This window comes from Centroberyx gerrardi, chromosome 12 (assembly GCF_048128805.1).
Source record: "Centroberyx gerrardi isolate f3 chromosome 12, fCenGer3.hap1.cur.20231027, whole genome shotgun sequence".
Classification (NCBI taxonomy): Eukaryota; Metazoa; Chordata; class Actinopteri; order Beryciformes; family Berycidae; genus Centroberyx; species Centroberyx gerrardi.
The window spans coordinates 20,797,747-20,813,411 of record NC_136008.1 but is presented as its reverse complement, the minus strand read 5'-3'; the positions used below and the strand labels follow the sequence as shown (position 1 = coordinate 20,813,411).

Sequence of the window (15,665 nt, the reverse complement as noted above, 5' to 3'; positions counted from 1 at the left end):
CCAAATTTTTCCAAGCGGCCCACAGAGGGCGACATGGCAACGTCAAGCCGCTGCGGGCTGCATGCAGATCACTTCCAACTTCCAAGTTTACAGAGATGAGACAAATATTGCACTGTTAATGTTTTCTTCATGTCACTTTGGGTTAGAGAAGGATGAACATACTTGCCTGGAAACGTTTTGTGACTTATGAACTGAAGTGAGTGCATTTTATATTCATCAGAGAGAACTTCACGGTGTAATATCCAGTTAAATGTAAATGAGAGCTTGATTCAGATTAAAAGCGTTGTATAATGAGGATTAAGGTACGCCGGGGAGCTAGTTCAGAAAGCCCAGGCTTACAGTGTGAAAATCTTCAGCAGGGGTTAGTGGTGAGCAGCAGACTGTAAGAGAGGGGCGGGGTGAATTGCAGCTGACATCTCCAGACTAAAGACTCGCCTCTTGCAGAAGGACGCAGCGTGTCTAGTGGGCAGGTAACGGTTAACTTCTCCACAACTGGGAATAAGGTGTTGAACTAAACAGACCGGGTGGGGGGCATACAAGTTGGATTTCCTGAGCACATACAAGTTGCATTAAGTGGATTATATATCTTGGTAACCGGAGAAGAAATGAAAAATATGTAGGAGTCGTGCGTAAAAATCCACAAGATTCCTCTGCGGGGTTGATCGTCGGGGGGTGAACTGTGCCAAAGTGCGACTTGAGGAGCAGCTTATTCATGCAAATTCATAAAATCATAGGCGTGCCTTTGAGCGATGGAGTCACAGCCGGAAAAGCAAACCCCCTCCTGGATCATCAGCGACCTTCAAAGACTGTGATGCGCAGCGCTCGGACGCATTGACAGCGGCACCGGGGGAAATGTTTCACCCGTTTTAAAAGCAAAGAGAAAGAGAAGAGAAAGTTAGGGGCCGTTTTTGCAGACGCTCCTCTTCAACTGACAGTCAGTCCCCCTTTTCCTCCGCTCATCCACCAGCTCGGCTACTGCGCCACTGACCCGCTGGATTTCCAACCACAAGCTTATTGCGCAAACTGTAGCGCACAGCTGCAACTACCACCGTTTGCCTTGGGTCTTTATTTTTTATTTTATTTTTATTTTATTTTATTTTAACAGTCAGTTCAGACAACCAAGACAACTGGGAATCCTGATGCGGATGAAATTATCATCACCCTACTTTATAGAATTTGTGCGTAAATGCGCGACTTCTGATTTCTTCCTATCTTGAGAAAACTATTTAAAAATCTTTTTTTCCCCTAATCGCTGCCGACTTTTTTCTCCCACCACGATGTCAGAGGACGACAGTAGCTCCACCACCAGCTCCATGTCTGACACAGAAGGCAGCAATGTCAGCGTCCTCAGCTGGGAGCAAGTGCAGCGCCTGGACGCCATCCTGACGGAGACCATCCCGATCCACGGCCGGGGAAACTTCCCCACTCTGGAAATGAAGCCCCGGCAGATCGTCAAAGTGGTGCGCAGTCGGATGGAGGAGAAGCAGATCCACGTCCGAGATGTTCGGTTAAACGGGTCTGCAGCCAGCCACATTCTCCACGAGGATAGCGGACTGGGCTATAAGGACCTTGACCTCATATTTTGCGCAGACATGAAAGGCGAAAGTGATTTCCAGACTGTGAAGGACATCGTTTTGGACTGTCTCCTGGATTTTTTACCCGACTGTGTGAATAAAGAGAAAATCACCCCGTTAACGTTAAAGGTACATTCACTCTGACAACTTTAAGCAATTTATCCACCCCGCCTTCCCCCAACCTTTTTTGGTTTAATTATAGATGTTTGATAAGATTTAATTGCATTTGTGTCAATTCGGCGACTTAGCAACCATTACGCGCGCCTTAATGTGCAATTAGATTAGTTTAGTGATAGTAAAATGTTGGTTTTCTGTGGTTAAGAGGATTGAGCTAAACCAATTTAGAAGGGATCCTGTCCTCAGCCACCTAGATCCCATATCCTAGGGCAACTACATTCTGTGGCCTTTATTATTTGGGTCAATAGCATTAAAACAAACTTCTAATACTAATAGCCAACATGTGGCTATAACTTATAAATGTGGTATAAATGAACTTATACAAAATAGGGATAAAAAAAAACCAACATAATTATGCCAAATCAGCACTAAATGAGCCTGTACCTCTTCTGCTGATGATGATTTATTCTGTCTTAATGGTTGTATGTTCATCAGACATTGGCTAAATGTTTATTCTCGCTCTCTCTCCCTCCCCCCCCTCTCTCTCTCTCACACACACACACAGGAGGCTTATGTGCAGAAGATGGTGAAGGTGTGCAATGACTCAGACCGCTGGAGCCTCATCTCTCTGTCCAACAACCGGGGGAAGAACGTGGAGCTGAAGTTCGTGGACTCCCTCCGGCGGCAGTTTGAGTTCAGCGTGGACTCCTTCCAGATCAAGCTGGACTCCCTGCTGCTGTTCTACGAGTGCTCAGAGAACCCCATGGCCGAGACCTTTCACCCCACCATCATGGGCGAGAGCGTGTACGGGGACTTCGGCGAGGCCCTGGACCACCTACGTCACAAGATCATCTGCACCCGGAACCCGGAGGAGATCCGCGGCGGGGGCCTGCTGAAGTACTGTCACCTGCTGGTGCGGGGCTTCCGGGCCGCGTCCGAGTCAGAGATGAAGTCACTGCAGCGCTACATGTGCTCGCGCTTCTTCATCGACTTCTCTGACATCGGCGAGCAACAGCGCAAGCTGGAGTCCTACCTTCAAAACCACTTTGTGGGCCTGGAGGACCGCAAGTACGACTACCTGATGACCCTGCACGGGGTGGTCAACGAGAGCACGGTGTGCCTGATGGGACACGAGAGGCGGCAGACCCTGGGGCTCATAGCCATGCTGGCGGTGCGCGTGCTTGCCGAGCAGAACGTCATCCCCAACGTGGCCAATGTTACTTGTTACTACCAACCCGCCCCTTACGTGGCAGATGGTAACTTCAGTAACTACTACATAGCACAGGTACAGCCAGTCTTCGCTTGCCAGCAGCCTGCTTACTCCACCTGGCTGCCCTGTAACTGAGCCAGCCCCGAGGAAAGCAGGAGGGAGAGAGTCTGATTTGTTTAAACAGGAGCCGAGTTGCTCGGTCGCCGCCTCAAATCTGTCCAGTGTTTCGCAGCTGAAAGAAAAAGGAAGCCCTTTCTTAATGTTTTGCATCAAAGCTTGTGTTTTTGTTCATACGTTGAGTATGAATGGTAAATTAAGTACAGTTGGCTCTCGGTTCATTTATGGCAAGTAATAAATGTGAATATCTCACATTTCGTGGGAGGCCAACCCCACCTCACCCTAACCCCAGCCAGCCAGGTTTGGAAAAGGCTAATTTGGGTAACTGGGAATAATGGCTTGATGCAAAAGTGTGTGCCGGCCAAGAACGCGAGCAGCAGAACTCTCACTGAAACTGTCCTAGACTGATTGAATCTGTCAAGAACTGATTAGCCAGCGTGTTTCGACAGCAGACCAAACGGCTGCATCAGTGCCCTGAAGTTGGCAGCTATTGCCGCTGTAACAGAGGAAGAAACACCCCGGCTTTCAGGGGTGTGTAGCTCAGCGCCCAACACACACACACACTCTGGGTGACATCAGAGTTGTGCAGGGGTCAAAAAATGAATACCACAGACTCTGCTTTATGTCAGATGAACTGAGGTGAGATGCAGTCACTAGTTTGGAGAACAAACTGGCATCTTAACTTGCATTTGGATATAATTATGGTTGTTTACAGACCAAAGATTTTTGATTGTTTCTAAAAGTAAAACCCTATTTTGATGGGGGGAAAATAAACAAAATATATGATGCTATGTTTATTTGTATATGTGAACATGTGTTTTAAGTGCCTAATGCCTCTCAGCAGGCAGAGAAAAGAATGAGCAGGCCATATCATTTTGTGAATTTGCCCCACTCTGTTTATAGTCAGGCACACAAGACAATAGCACCCCAGAGGCTTGTGAATGTATATGTGAAATCATGATTCATGCACAGTCAGTGTTCATGCGCGTTTGGGTGGAAAAAGAACACCCTGCGTTAGTGTATCGATTAAAGGGGAAGCCGTGGATTTCGCCATACAGTAGCAAAGTAAAATGTGCGATTGACAGGTTGTTGCAAGATTCACCTTTTCCTTGCAGATATTTGGAAGCTCAAAATCAATTTTACACAATCTCCGAGGAACGCAGAGGGCTCTCGCGACCAGTATGCTGTTGAACTCGCATAGTCCAAAACAAACTCCACAGAGGCATTCGTCTGTGCAGTGTTGCATGTTACAAGTCAGACTGGTATTGTTTAGTCGTGCACGGATATTGAGAACGCGGCTGACGAGCATTTTCAGATCATCAGCGACCGAGAAAAGCTGAATCCTGAAAATGTCACTCACATGAGATTTCCTGTATATTTTGTACAGTGGTGCTTCTCTTTTTCTCACCGGAGAAAAAGCTTATCTTGAGCTCACAAGAAGTAGAGGAGAGACAGAGAGAGGGCAAAGATTGCATTCAGAGAGAGAGAGAGAGAGAGAGAGAGAATCAGACAGAGAGCCGGTGTGTGTTCCTATGCTTCCTCGTAGAACGATATTTGCCGAGACACCTCAGATGATGGGACACTATTTGCTGTAGCACCCTAGCAGGGAATTCCTCAGCTGCTGCCGAAGAGGTTGAACTTAGCTGGGTTGGGTGAGCAGGCGCTCGCTGCCGGGCCAGCCTGAGCCCTCCAGAAAACGTTGTGCCAAACGGTGACCTGCTGTTAGCCCTGAAGTTTAATGAGCCCATTTGTTGATAAAGTATGAGATGCTGTGTTGATATGGAAGCAGATGGTGGGAGACACAGAGAGAGAGAGAGAGAGAGAGAGACAGAGAGTGAGAGTGAGTGTGTGTGAAAGAGAGAGAGAGGAAAATGTCGTGGTTGAAAGCCAGAAGGCAGAGTGAGTCGGTCTGGAGAGATGGGTGCAGCTGGTGATGGGGTTTATCTCTCTAGGGCTACCATGCTTTACTGTACAAACTGTCTGTATTAAGGTCAGATGACATGCTATAACTTAACGGTCAGTGCTGCAGCTCTTCCCTCTGTGTCAGGGACACCAGAACGATCTCTCCGTTTTCAGCAGCTGCTCTTTGTTTTATTCATCTGACTGTCGTTATAAAGAGTGAAAATAGAAGATAATTGCATGCTTTGGCACCAGCTTCAGGAGAACTTTAAGTTGCAAAGGCGTTTCATTTGTGGGGTTGCTTTATTCCTCATTAATGCTTTTTTTTACGCTTCATTCCACACCGTTTAAAACAGCTGTATATATATATATGATTACATGCTTCACTTTTCCCAACTCATTTAATCCTTGCAAGTGCAAACTGTACTGCAGCCTTTCCTGATGGTAGATAGAAAAAGGGAATGGTTATAAAGTGATATTGTACATGAAGAGGTAGGCTAGGCCCAGAAGACAAACGTCAACTGAATACTGTGTTGTCAAGAGAAATTATCTCACTGAAAAAGCATTTCTTTCTTTTCCTCTGTCTGGCATAATTCTGATAATTCATAACTCTGCTCTGTTCAGTTGTTTCTTCTAAATGACTGTCCATTTTGATGCTATCCTGTGGATTGTGCAGGCAACGTATTGTCATTTAAACTCAGTGAAGTCCTAACAGCTGACTAGCTAGCTAGCTCTAGTCTGCCTGTCAATTAGTGATTGTGCCTGTCAGTTAGAGATTGTGGGTTACTGCATTGTCTTGTATGCGTTGTCTCAAATGTCCATTTCTGTTAATGCAGTCTTTTACAATCACACTTTGAAAAAGAAAGAAAAAGATCCTGTCTTGTATGTATATTTTTTATGATTGTTATTTTTATAAATGTATCAGACACTGCAGATATTGCAGCGCTTTTGAATCTGTGATCAGGCTGCAAAGGATACGTTCTCAATAGCTTTTTTTGCAGATCTTATATTATGTGTCCAATGGGTCGAAAGGTAAAGGATGTTTTCATCAATAAAAAATTCAAAACTGTAATGTCTCCTGTTATTCATTTATTCAAATTTCATCTGTTTGAAACTACATTGATCAATAACACTGAGTTGTGTTCACCACACTGCAAAAGATGTAATTTAGTGCAGACATGAATATTCTGACAAACATATTGTAACATATTGCTCATTTGTTGCCTTATAGTCCACAAGTGATCCGCCCATCAAGTCTATTGACTTCAGTCTTCTTTTTTCAAAGGAGAGTGAGAGTTGCTCTTTTCACTGACGTTAGCCATTCAGCAGCTTTCAGACGGTTTCCCTGCTCAGAGGCAAATCCCTGCCAGGGCCTGCCGGGCCCGACAGGCCCAGCCAGAAACCCGTCCAGAACTGGCCCGCTGCTGCCAGAAAGAGCTGTTGTTGAATGTGAGGGGATTTGCATCCACCCAAAAAAGAGACTTTAACGCTTTTGTATAGTGAATATCTTTGCCTGCTCATCAAATTCTCTCTGTTAACAGCCCCCATACACCCACAGCAATGCACTGACTATGAGGGCTAAGGCCAGGGCCGGGCTGCAGTGACCACAGTCCAACTGTCTCATGGCTGTCAGGTCGAAATAAAACTCTCCACAACAGAGCTGACTGTCCTGTAGGTCACATGACCAACTGTCCTAGATACAGAGGGATATGGAGAATGAAACACAGAATGAGTAAGAGGTTCGGTATACGACACACTGCTATATTTAGCAGCCATGATAAGGACATTATCGCTTTCACTTAAGCGCATTTACTGCTGATTAATCTGAACCATGAAATGAGTGATTGACAGGTCGAGGCTGCATGGAGCAACACACATACACACAGGCACATACACATGTACACACATCCTAATGGCCCAACCCTTACTTTAACTTTAATCTACCTCTAATTCCAACCCTAACTCTATCCACTCTAAAGATGTTCATGAGGACCATTATGTGGGACTTTTGCAGGTTTTTGTATGTTTGTAGTGACATTTGGATGCACACTCATACACATACAGTATATACAGTATACATACAAAATCAAAAATACAAAATCATCTTCATTTACATTTACACAAGTTTAAAATCTCAATATCTGTATTGAATATCATTTAGTAGTATCTGACTACTGTTAAAATCATGCAGAAGTATGCAGCATCAGCTTGACCTTGACCATGGGCAGGAATCCCTACTGTTAATCTCATTCCTGCTGGTGCTGCTGGTCTCATGAACTGGTTTTAATTTCAAGCGTTCACTACTACGGCTTTGCTTAATCCCTTCTTGAGAACACAGCTCAGGTCTGCGTTGCTCAAAAGAAGTCAGATGTGATGTACCGATGTACCAGTCGAGAGCGACGTCCCAAACGGCAGCAAAGGGACCTTTTAGTCTCAGTTTCATTTTATAGATCACTCGCTGAGATGCCACATCAAACTAAATGAGGTGAAAAAGTTCCTATGACTGTTCTGAATGAGCTCTGATGATGATTTCTGATTTTTTTAACAAGTTTTAAGGGTGAGTGGTTGCGAAAGCGACATAACGCAGTGTGATATATGTGATAGCTAGCTGGCGGAGGGCGAGAGCCAAAGCCGACCACAGGGTGAATCCGCAAGGTTTTCCACCAGTGAAAGACACATGTCATTTGAATTACCTGTTTACATTATGAATTAAATGGATAGTTGCATAACTTTAGGCACTTCTCATTCATCCTCCAGTTCCCAGTTCCTCCCGGTCGTCTGAGCGCTCAGCTGCTCCCTAATGGCTTTTCCACTGCGAGGACTGGAGAGCGGCCGGCTATACTTCATGGGATTTCTCCCCTTTTTTCTCCCTCTGTTTCCGTGAAGAATTTTTTCCAGATGAAAGTTTTTATGGAATAAGCGGGGACTGTTTGGAGGGTGTCTTGACCAAACTGACTGACGGGTCGGTTCGGTTCAGGTCCGGTCCGCCGCCGAAGAGCGGCGTCCCCGGCCAAGCCAATGCACTACAAATGCCCGACAGCCACTGTTGCGATTTATGACGTGGATTAGTCTCTGAAAGCCCGGTAATAAGAACATTGGATCATTTTTTGACTCATTTGAAGAGTGTGGGATAACACTGAGCAGACTGCATGTGAGCATAACTCTCTCCCCCCCCCCCCGACCCAAACGAAGCAGGGCTTGTAAACAAATTCCAGAGGGGTGAGTTTGTACAAACAGTAAGGAAACATTCATCATGCATGTTAGCAGCCATGGGGGGAGAGCACACTACTGTTCTTAATAAAACAACGCTGTCTGCTTTGGCCTAGCACTCTCTCCTCACCACGCCCAAACCAACACACACTGCCTGAGACTTTTCCCTCAGAACTACATCAGCATATCTCGACAAGTTCCTCTCAGACGTTTCAGCTACAGTTAGACTGATATATGAGTTGGCCGATATTTATTAAAAATCACATCTGGTCCGGTCAGTGTCGTCCACCTCTGATATGATGATATGATGCAGTTTGATTGATTACATTTTTATTGTAGTATTGATCAATAGTACGCTGGTTGTCTATAGGAAGCCCTTAACCTGAATTGACTCTAATGTGACATTTTGATTGGATTCCATAAAAGAATGCATGAAGATGTTTGATTCTCATATTTCTTATTATCCTGGGTTTCAGTTTCAGAGTCTTAGTGTCCCATGATCTATATGCTGTTTCAGAGGCTGTTCCATCCAGGAAAAAATAAAAGTCTTATATAACGTACATAAAATATATGAACATTTTGGCATGAAAATGATCAGATTTAAAGACACTGAATATCGACCCAAAATATCGCCAAACGGCAGCTTCACTCCAAAAGCATCAGTATCGGCCTTCAAAAACTCACGAGTCGAATACTAGCTTCAGCCTCACATTCACATAGCTGTCACCGTGCTTGACCAAGACCCTTTGGCTTTGGGAAGTGGAGTCAAACCATGGACAATGCTTTCAATTATCTGCTGACATTTGCTATGCCGTATGATACGTCCTTCACTCATAGGGCAGACCACAACATAGCGTGGTACTGCCTTGCGGATATAGAGCGAATACGACTTAGCTTTTGTGGCGAAAGGTGGGTCACGACGTTCACGAACAAAAGGTAATGCAAGACCACACTGCGCTATTTGTGTCACACCTGTTTACACTTTGGATGTAACTGAACTTTCCCAAATGCACTTCAGGGAAACATAAAAGAAACCAGACACTGGAAGAGTTACACAAAGAAAGAGGTCAACGGCGGGTATCAATGGGACGACTTATCGACTGCAGTAAAAGTACACCTCGTCATCAACAGAGAGTTGAAATGACTGGAAAGGAGCGGAGTGATTCATGGAGATGGGATGTAGCAAAGTGGGATGGGAGGAACGGAGGAGGGGCGGGAGGGGAAAAGGAAAAGCAATGGAGGGAGTAGAGATGAGGAGAAGCCGATCATAAAAGAGGACTACAGCTATAATGGAGGGAGTGGAGGGGGGAGAGAGCCTGAGGGAGGGAGGGAGGGAGGGAGGGAAGGTGATCCTCTCGTCTCAGGGATTAGTCTCATTGGGGTTAACAGGTTTGTCTTATACAAGTCTGAGACCCTGCAGGACAGATCATTGTCTTCTCACTCAGCAACTGGGACAGACAAACAGATAATTAGATAGATAGATAGATAGATAGATAGATAGATAAATAGATAGATAGATAGATAGATAGATAGATAGATAGATAGATAGATAGATAGATAAGTCCACTGATCTGAATTATAGCAACACAGCAAAATCATAGCAACACACCATCACTGAAAAAATAGTGTCATATTCAACCTTAAAAACTTATTTTTTACCATAGGTCTCCTAGAGCCGATTTCAGCTTAAACAAGACACTTCACTCCTCTATACCTGGTGTCATGCTATGGTAAAAAAGATTTTGTACAAATCAAGTCTGGTCATAACGTTAAGTAAAACGTTAAAGAGTAAAAGTTGCATTATTGTGAAAATTTTACTTTACAAAGAAATGGATGAAGCATATCCATTTCGTATGTTCGTATACGGATCTGTCGCTCTCTGTTCTTTGTCCGATTGGAATGCGAAATGGAGATTTTGAAAAGAAGCGGGTGTAAACATGGATCTCGTTAAGCGCAAACTATTGCCGTTCTTGTTCACAGACAAAAGAGAAGAAAATGCTCTAGGCTGTGGCTGCATATCACACAATTCTGTGAAGCTGTGTACGAGTGAAGTGACTTGCTTTTTCGTTTGGAAAACCAAATGGTTTCAACGTTTCAGCCATCAACTAACTATACGCACATCGACAGCGGGTGCTGGGTTAAGTGCCGATCATCAGTTGAGAAGTAGAACCCGCACACCGAAGTAATCTTTAACTCTTTATTTCATGACAACGTTTCGATCCATGATGCATCTTCGTCAGGTCAAATTACAATGGGTCGAAACGTTGTCATGAAATAAAGAGTTAAAGATTACCTCGGTGTGCGGCTTCAACTTTTGACGTACAAATAAAATACAGACCAACACTGTGTAAAAAGACTGACAGCCCTCCGTTCTCTCCACCATCCGTCAATGTATCACAGAAAATACATTGGCTCAATCCGTTTTTTACAGATGCAAAATCTCTGTGGCCGCCGGGAGGCCACAATGATCCGTTGCATCTGTCCGTATACATATGTATGTAATATGCTATAAGTTATGTTTGCTAACAGTTCAGTTAACCTTAACTAGCAAGCTAAGTAACCAAATGTTACTGTACTCTCCACTGAAGAGATTCAGCTAATGGGGTGAGATAATTCCAGTTTCAGGAATTTTGTCATTTGTAGATCACTCCACTAGTATCAAGAAAATTGGAGGAGAAAACACTTGATTCAAGAAATTTTTGTGAAACAAGCTGAGTTGCATTGGAAACAAATTAAGTATCTCACCCCATTGGCAGATTATTTTCTCTTGTTTAATTTTTTTTTTTTAGCATTGATGGCCATGTATGCTTTTTTTTTTTTTTTTAGAGTGGGTAAGCAGTGTCAGTGGTGTCCAGCCTTGGTTGTAGAGTTTCTCCTGTATGTCATGAGCACATGCAGGTCAGTGTGTGTGTGTGTGTGTTTGTGTGTGTTTGTGGTTGTTAAGAACAGGAGGTAGGTGTTGTACAGGTCTGTCAGATGATGCCCGTATGTGTTGGCATCGCTGTTGACAAGTGATTATAAAATGTCTCCCTGTCACACACCCAGAGTAAACACTGCTACACCCATATCAGCACACCACATAGTGGTTATGCACAGATGGGTGTGCATCTGTGCATGACTGGTGTGTGTGTGTGTGTGTGTGTGTGTGTGTGTGTGAAAGAAAAGAGAGAGAGAGACAGAGAGAGAGAGAGAGTACAGTGTGCAGTAGCAAGAAACTAAAAACCTCTCAAAGAAGAAGCTTTTATTTTGAGAAGAGAGATAAGCACCATCCTCCTCTGGTATATCAGGTGTGTGTGTGTGCGTGTGTGTGCGCACATGCGAGCACATATGATTGTAATTTCTGCCTCCGATCAACCATTATTATCATCTCAGGTGTGGCGGGGATATTGCCAGTTTGATGCGTGTGATAATTTGATGCAGAGCGTGAAGAATCATAATTGGAGGTGTGAGAGGATGTTGTGCTGCTGGCAGGGGAGCCGGCCGACTTCTTTGTCTTCAGACATAATGCCTGCAGACGCTAAGAAGCTGCTTGACTGGAGGGTGTGCTCTCAGTAGGAAACACTCTGAAATCCCCAGAGAGCATGTGGACCACTGGTTGTAACAACACCCGTCAAACAGAGTGGAGTCACTTTTCACTTCTCAGTTTTCTGTTTGGACTGAAATGTGTTTCCAGGGTGAAAAACAACTTCAGATCATCATGTTGATTTAGCATAAGACCACAAAGCTGAGCTATTAAATGTATTTCTATTCTGTTCTATTCTATTCTATCCTGTGCATCTCATTTTGATTCAATTCATTTTTTCTATTCTGTTCAGTGCTATTCTTTTCTCTTTTTATGATTAGCATTTTATTGATAGTTATGGAATACAAAACAGACAAGGCGTACAAAAAATTGAAAAAGGACCAGTACAGAAGTATACCCACCGACCCATTCCCGCAAACACACACACACACACACACACACACACACACACAGAGACGGAGGGCTGGGAGTAGAGTATAATAGAAAACACAACTAGAAAACAACGAAACAAAGCATCAAAGCACCAGAGAAAACAAACAAAGCAAAACAAAATAAGCAGACATGATTACATGACACAGCGAAGAGAGAAAAGACATAATAAAAGAAAAAAGAAAAAGGCCTATCACTTTATTAGAAGGTTGGGTTAAGTATACACAGTGGGGATTTGAGCTTCTAATGTCCAATTCATTTTTTTCTATTCTATTCTCCTCAGTGTTCTTCTATTCTTGTCTGTCCTATCCTATCCTGCGCTACTCACTTTGATTCAATTCAATTACATTTAATCCTATTCATTTCTATTCTCTTGTGTTCTATTGTGTTCTGCTGGCTGCAGTGTGTTGTGGTTCTTGTGGTTACTTCTCAACAGGCCAAGGAAAGCCTCGCTGAACGACTGTCAGGCATCATCCAGGCTGAAGCTGTGGCTCTTTGACCCCGTCGGTAACCGTCTCTCCCTTAAAACAGATGATATCCTTGGCCCGACACTTTGAATGTATCAGCTGCTTTATATGAATATGCATGTATCAAACCACTAATAGTAGCCCTGCAGATGGATATTTATACACTCTTGACTGCAAATTCCCAGAAGTTGAGATAAAATATATCATATTCTATTCGCCAAACCATGTCGATGAGTTGAGAGATAGTTCATGCCCAGAACGCCGTTTTTTTGGGGTTTTTTTTTCACCTTCACCACAACTTCAACTTCAGTTTCGTCGCCGAAGCCACCGGGTCTGTTCCTTATCTCGGTAACAACGATGTACTGTACAGTTTTATTCCGCGCTGGATAATTTCATTATCAACTCTATTATCGACAAAGGCCTCAAAATAGCTTTACATTTACGGCAGGAGCAAATGCTTTGGACACGACTGAACGGGATCCAAGCAATTTGGAGCGCGTTTTAAGCCGGGCCCATATAACAAACATAACCTTTGCTGGAAAAACCGCAATATTCTTTTCTCAGAGACAAATGAAACCGTTTTAGGCTGGCTCATCAGCTGCCGGGGTAATAGGACCCAGATGGTAGAGCTGATATAAAATCCAGGTAATTTCATATGAGGCCACTGTGAAAGTACTAGACAATTCTCGTTTGGACGGGAGCAGACCGGCGCAGACTCTACCCTCGCGTAAAACCGAGCAGAGATAAGGCTATCCTGTGTCTCCTCGACGAGATGCTCCTCGTAAACTCGTATCATTTCCTTAAAAAGAAATTTAATTACGTTCCAATTAAATCTGATTGGTAGGAGGAGAGTCTTATGGGCGAGGAGAAACCTTAACCCCCGAGAACCGAGAATTATTTTCCTTCAGAAGCCGCGCGATGCACCCAGATGAGGTTGGCTGAGACTGAGCATTGATTTGATTATTACTCTTAAATGCAATTCATGCACACACGCTTCTTACCTCATACTTTCTGAAATGCTAGACACAGAGTCATAAACGTGCAATCAGCACGTCCTTATTTGCTGATTATTTGGAGAAAAAGGCCTATTTTGTATCCTACTTTCATGTTCCCACAAATACACACACAAACAAATTCATACTAGGGTTCGACTGATATGGGTTTTTGAAGGCCAATACTGATACTGATATTTTTGGATTGAAGATGCTGATAGCTGACATTCAGTAGCTTTAAATTTGAACATTGTTCCCAAAAATTACAAGCATTCAGTGTTTGTTTTTTATTCTTGGCAGGGTGGAAAAGTCTTGGAAACATCATCAAACTCTATTGAAACCCAGGATAATAATAAGAACAATAATAAAACATATTCATGCATACTTGAATAGAATCTGGTCCAAATGTCTCATTAGAATCAATTCAGGCTGAAGGCTTCCCATCGACAACCAGTGTAGTATTGATCAAGTCATCATTCAATGCATCATATCCATCATGCCAGAGGTGGAAGACACTGACTGGCTTAGATCCAATTTCAATAAAAGGCCAATATCAGCCCTATATATTAGCAAACCCATACATCAGTGTAACTCCAACACACACACACACACACACACACTCTAAGCGCGGAGCCCTCCAGCCGAGCTGCTCTGAGAGGCTCTTCTGTGCGGCGCGGCCCGCTGAGCCGCCGTCTCTCTGCCCCCGACAGTCCTGTGTGAGACTGAGAGAGCATTGAGATCAGCGGGCTCGCCTCACTCAGACTGGGGTTGTACTGTGGACCCCGGCCGGCTCGGTTCACAGGGGTCAGTCTGAGGATGTGCTGTGTTTGCACTGCAAAGCCACACCGCTGCCAAAGTGAGACTTACAGACCTTTTAGAGCCCTCGCTAGAAAAAGAGCAGCATTTTTGGAACGTCGGAGATGCTTTTTTTTCCCTCTCCCCCTCAGGAGTATCTTACTATAGCGCTGAACATTGACATTGCACATTTATGTACACTGGGGAAGTCTATTGAGTTTATGATGACTAAGTGCAACATGAGGTATTTGACTCTGTGAGGGGCAAGCTTAAAATCTCATTCTGTCTTCATTCCAGATGGTCATTATTGTTCAAATTCTACCATACAGGGATTGTTTCTGTGACCATATGCGTTTCTGCATATGAGCGAGTGTGTATACAATACGTGTGTGTGTGCACGTGAGAGCGTGTGTGCGTGTGTGTGTGAGATTCTTGACGCCCTCTCAGCTTCCTCATCCACTCCTCAGAAAAGCACTTGTCTGGTCACAGAACAGTAATTCATTGTCTGACAGCTGTTTTCTTTTCTGTGAGCCTGCCCCGCTTGGATCCTGGGGTGTAATTCCACACACAGGACCAGCTGGAGGTTTTCCCAAAAAAAAAAAAAAAAAAAAAAGAAGACACAAAACCCCAGGCAGGCCATGAGCCCAGCGCTGACACATCCTCTAGCACATAGCACCACTGGGGCATCACTGGTCCAAAACCCAACACACATCTCCTTGAGTTAGTTTGCATCTCCAGTCTCAAGTATCCACCTGTTGCCATGCTTTCAATTCACAAAACGATTGGCTGAAGACTGATATAAGCTTGCAAACCCTTGGAAAAACAGTAGGGAATACAATACTCACACACACACACACACGTACACACACACATTGTATGTCAGTTTGCTGACATTGGACTTGAATTAAGAATTGGAGATCGGCCAGTCACTATCGTCCACCTCTAATACAGTGGAGGGGAAAAACGGTCTAATTTAACAGATAGATACTGAATATTGACATAAAATATTGGCTATCAGTAGCTTTAGTCAGCCTTCAAAAGCCCATATTGGTCTAACTCTAATATACACACGCCTAAGCCCATGTGTGCACATGAAAACACATGATGTCATTTGACATTTTCACCTCACACAGTCAAATGCACACTCAGTCAACACGCCAAAACTCTCTCTTTCTTGTTGCATTTAATACCAGGCTGGACAGAAGAGATGGCACCTGAAAAAGGTCCGGGCCAGAACAAGCTTCGGGACGAGCTGCAGGCTGTTCTGCTCCGAGTGCCAGGTCTCTTGATGAGTCACGAGCAGAAACCGTTTTACAACCATTTTCCCTTTCA

The 15,665-nt window shown here is 44.0% G+C and overlaps 1 protein-coding gene across 1 annotated transcript; it reads left to right on the top strand.

The window, feature by feature from the left end:
• The first annotated feature begins 675 nt into the window (after positions 1 to 675).
• tent5aa (terminal nucleotidyltransferase 5Aa) lies at positions 676 to 5,953 on the top strand. The gene is made up of 2 exons (XM_071902399.2): positions 676 to 1,703; positions 2,257 to 5,953. The coding sequence occupies exons 1-2, from the start codon at positions 1,278 to 1,280 to the stop codon at positions 3,034 to 3,036; spliced, it is 1,206 nt and encodes a 401-aa protein (XP_071758500.1). The 5' UTR covers positions 676 to 1,277; the 3' UTR covers positions 3,037 to 5,953.
• Positions 5,954 to 15,665: the final 9,712 nt, after the last annotated feature.

Bases quoted from the DNA above. Each gene is read 5' to 3' on its own strand.
- tent5aa (XM_071902399.2), top strand. From the start codon at position 1,278: ATGTCAGAGGACGACAGTAGCTCCACCACCAGCTCCATGTCTGACACA. The intron at 1,704-2,256 runs GTACATTCACTC...ACACACACACAG, and splicing joins TCACCCCGTTAACGTTAAAG to GAGGCTTATGTGCAGAAGAT.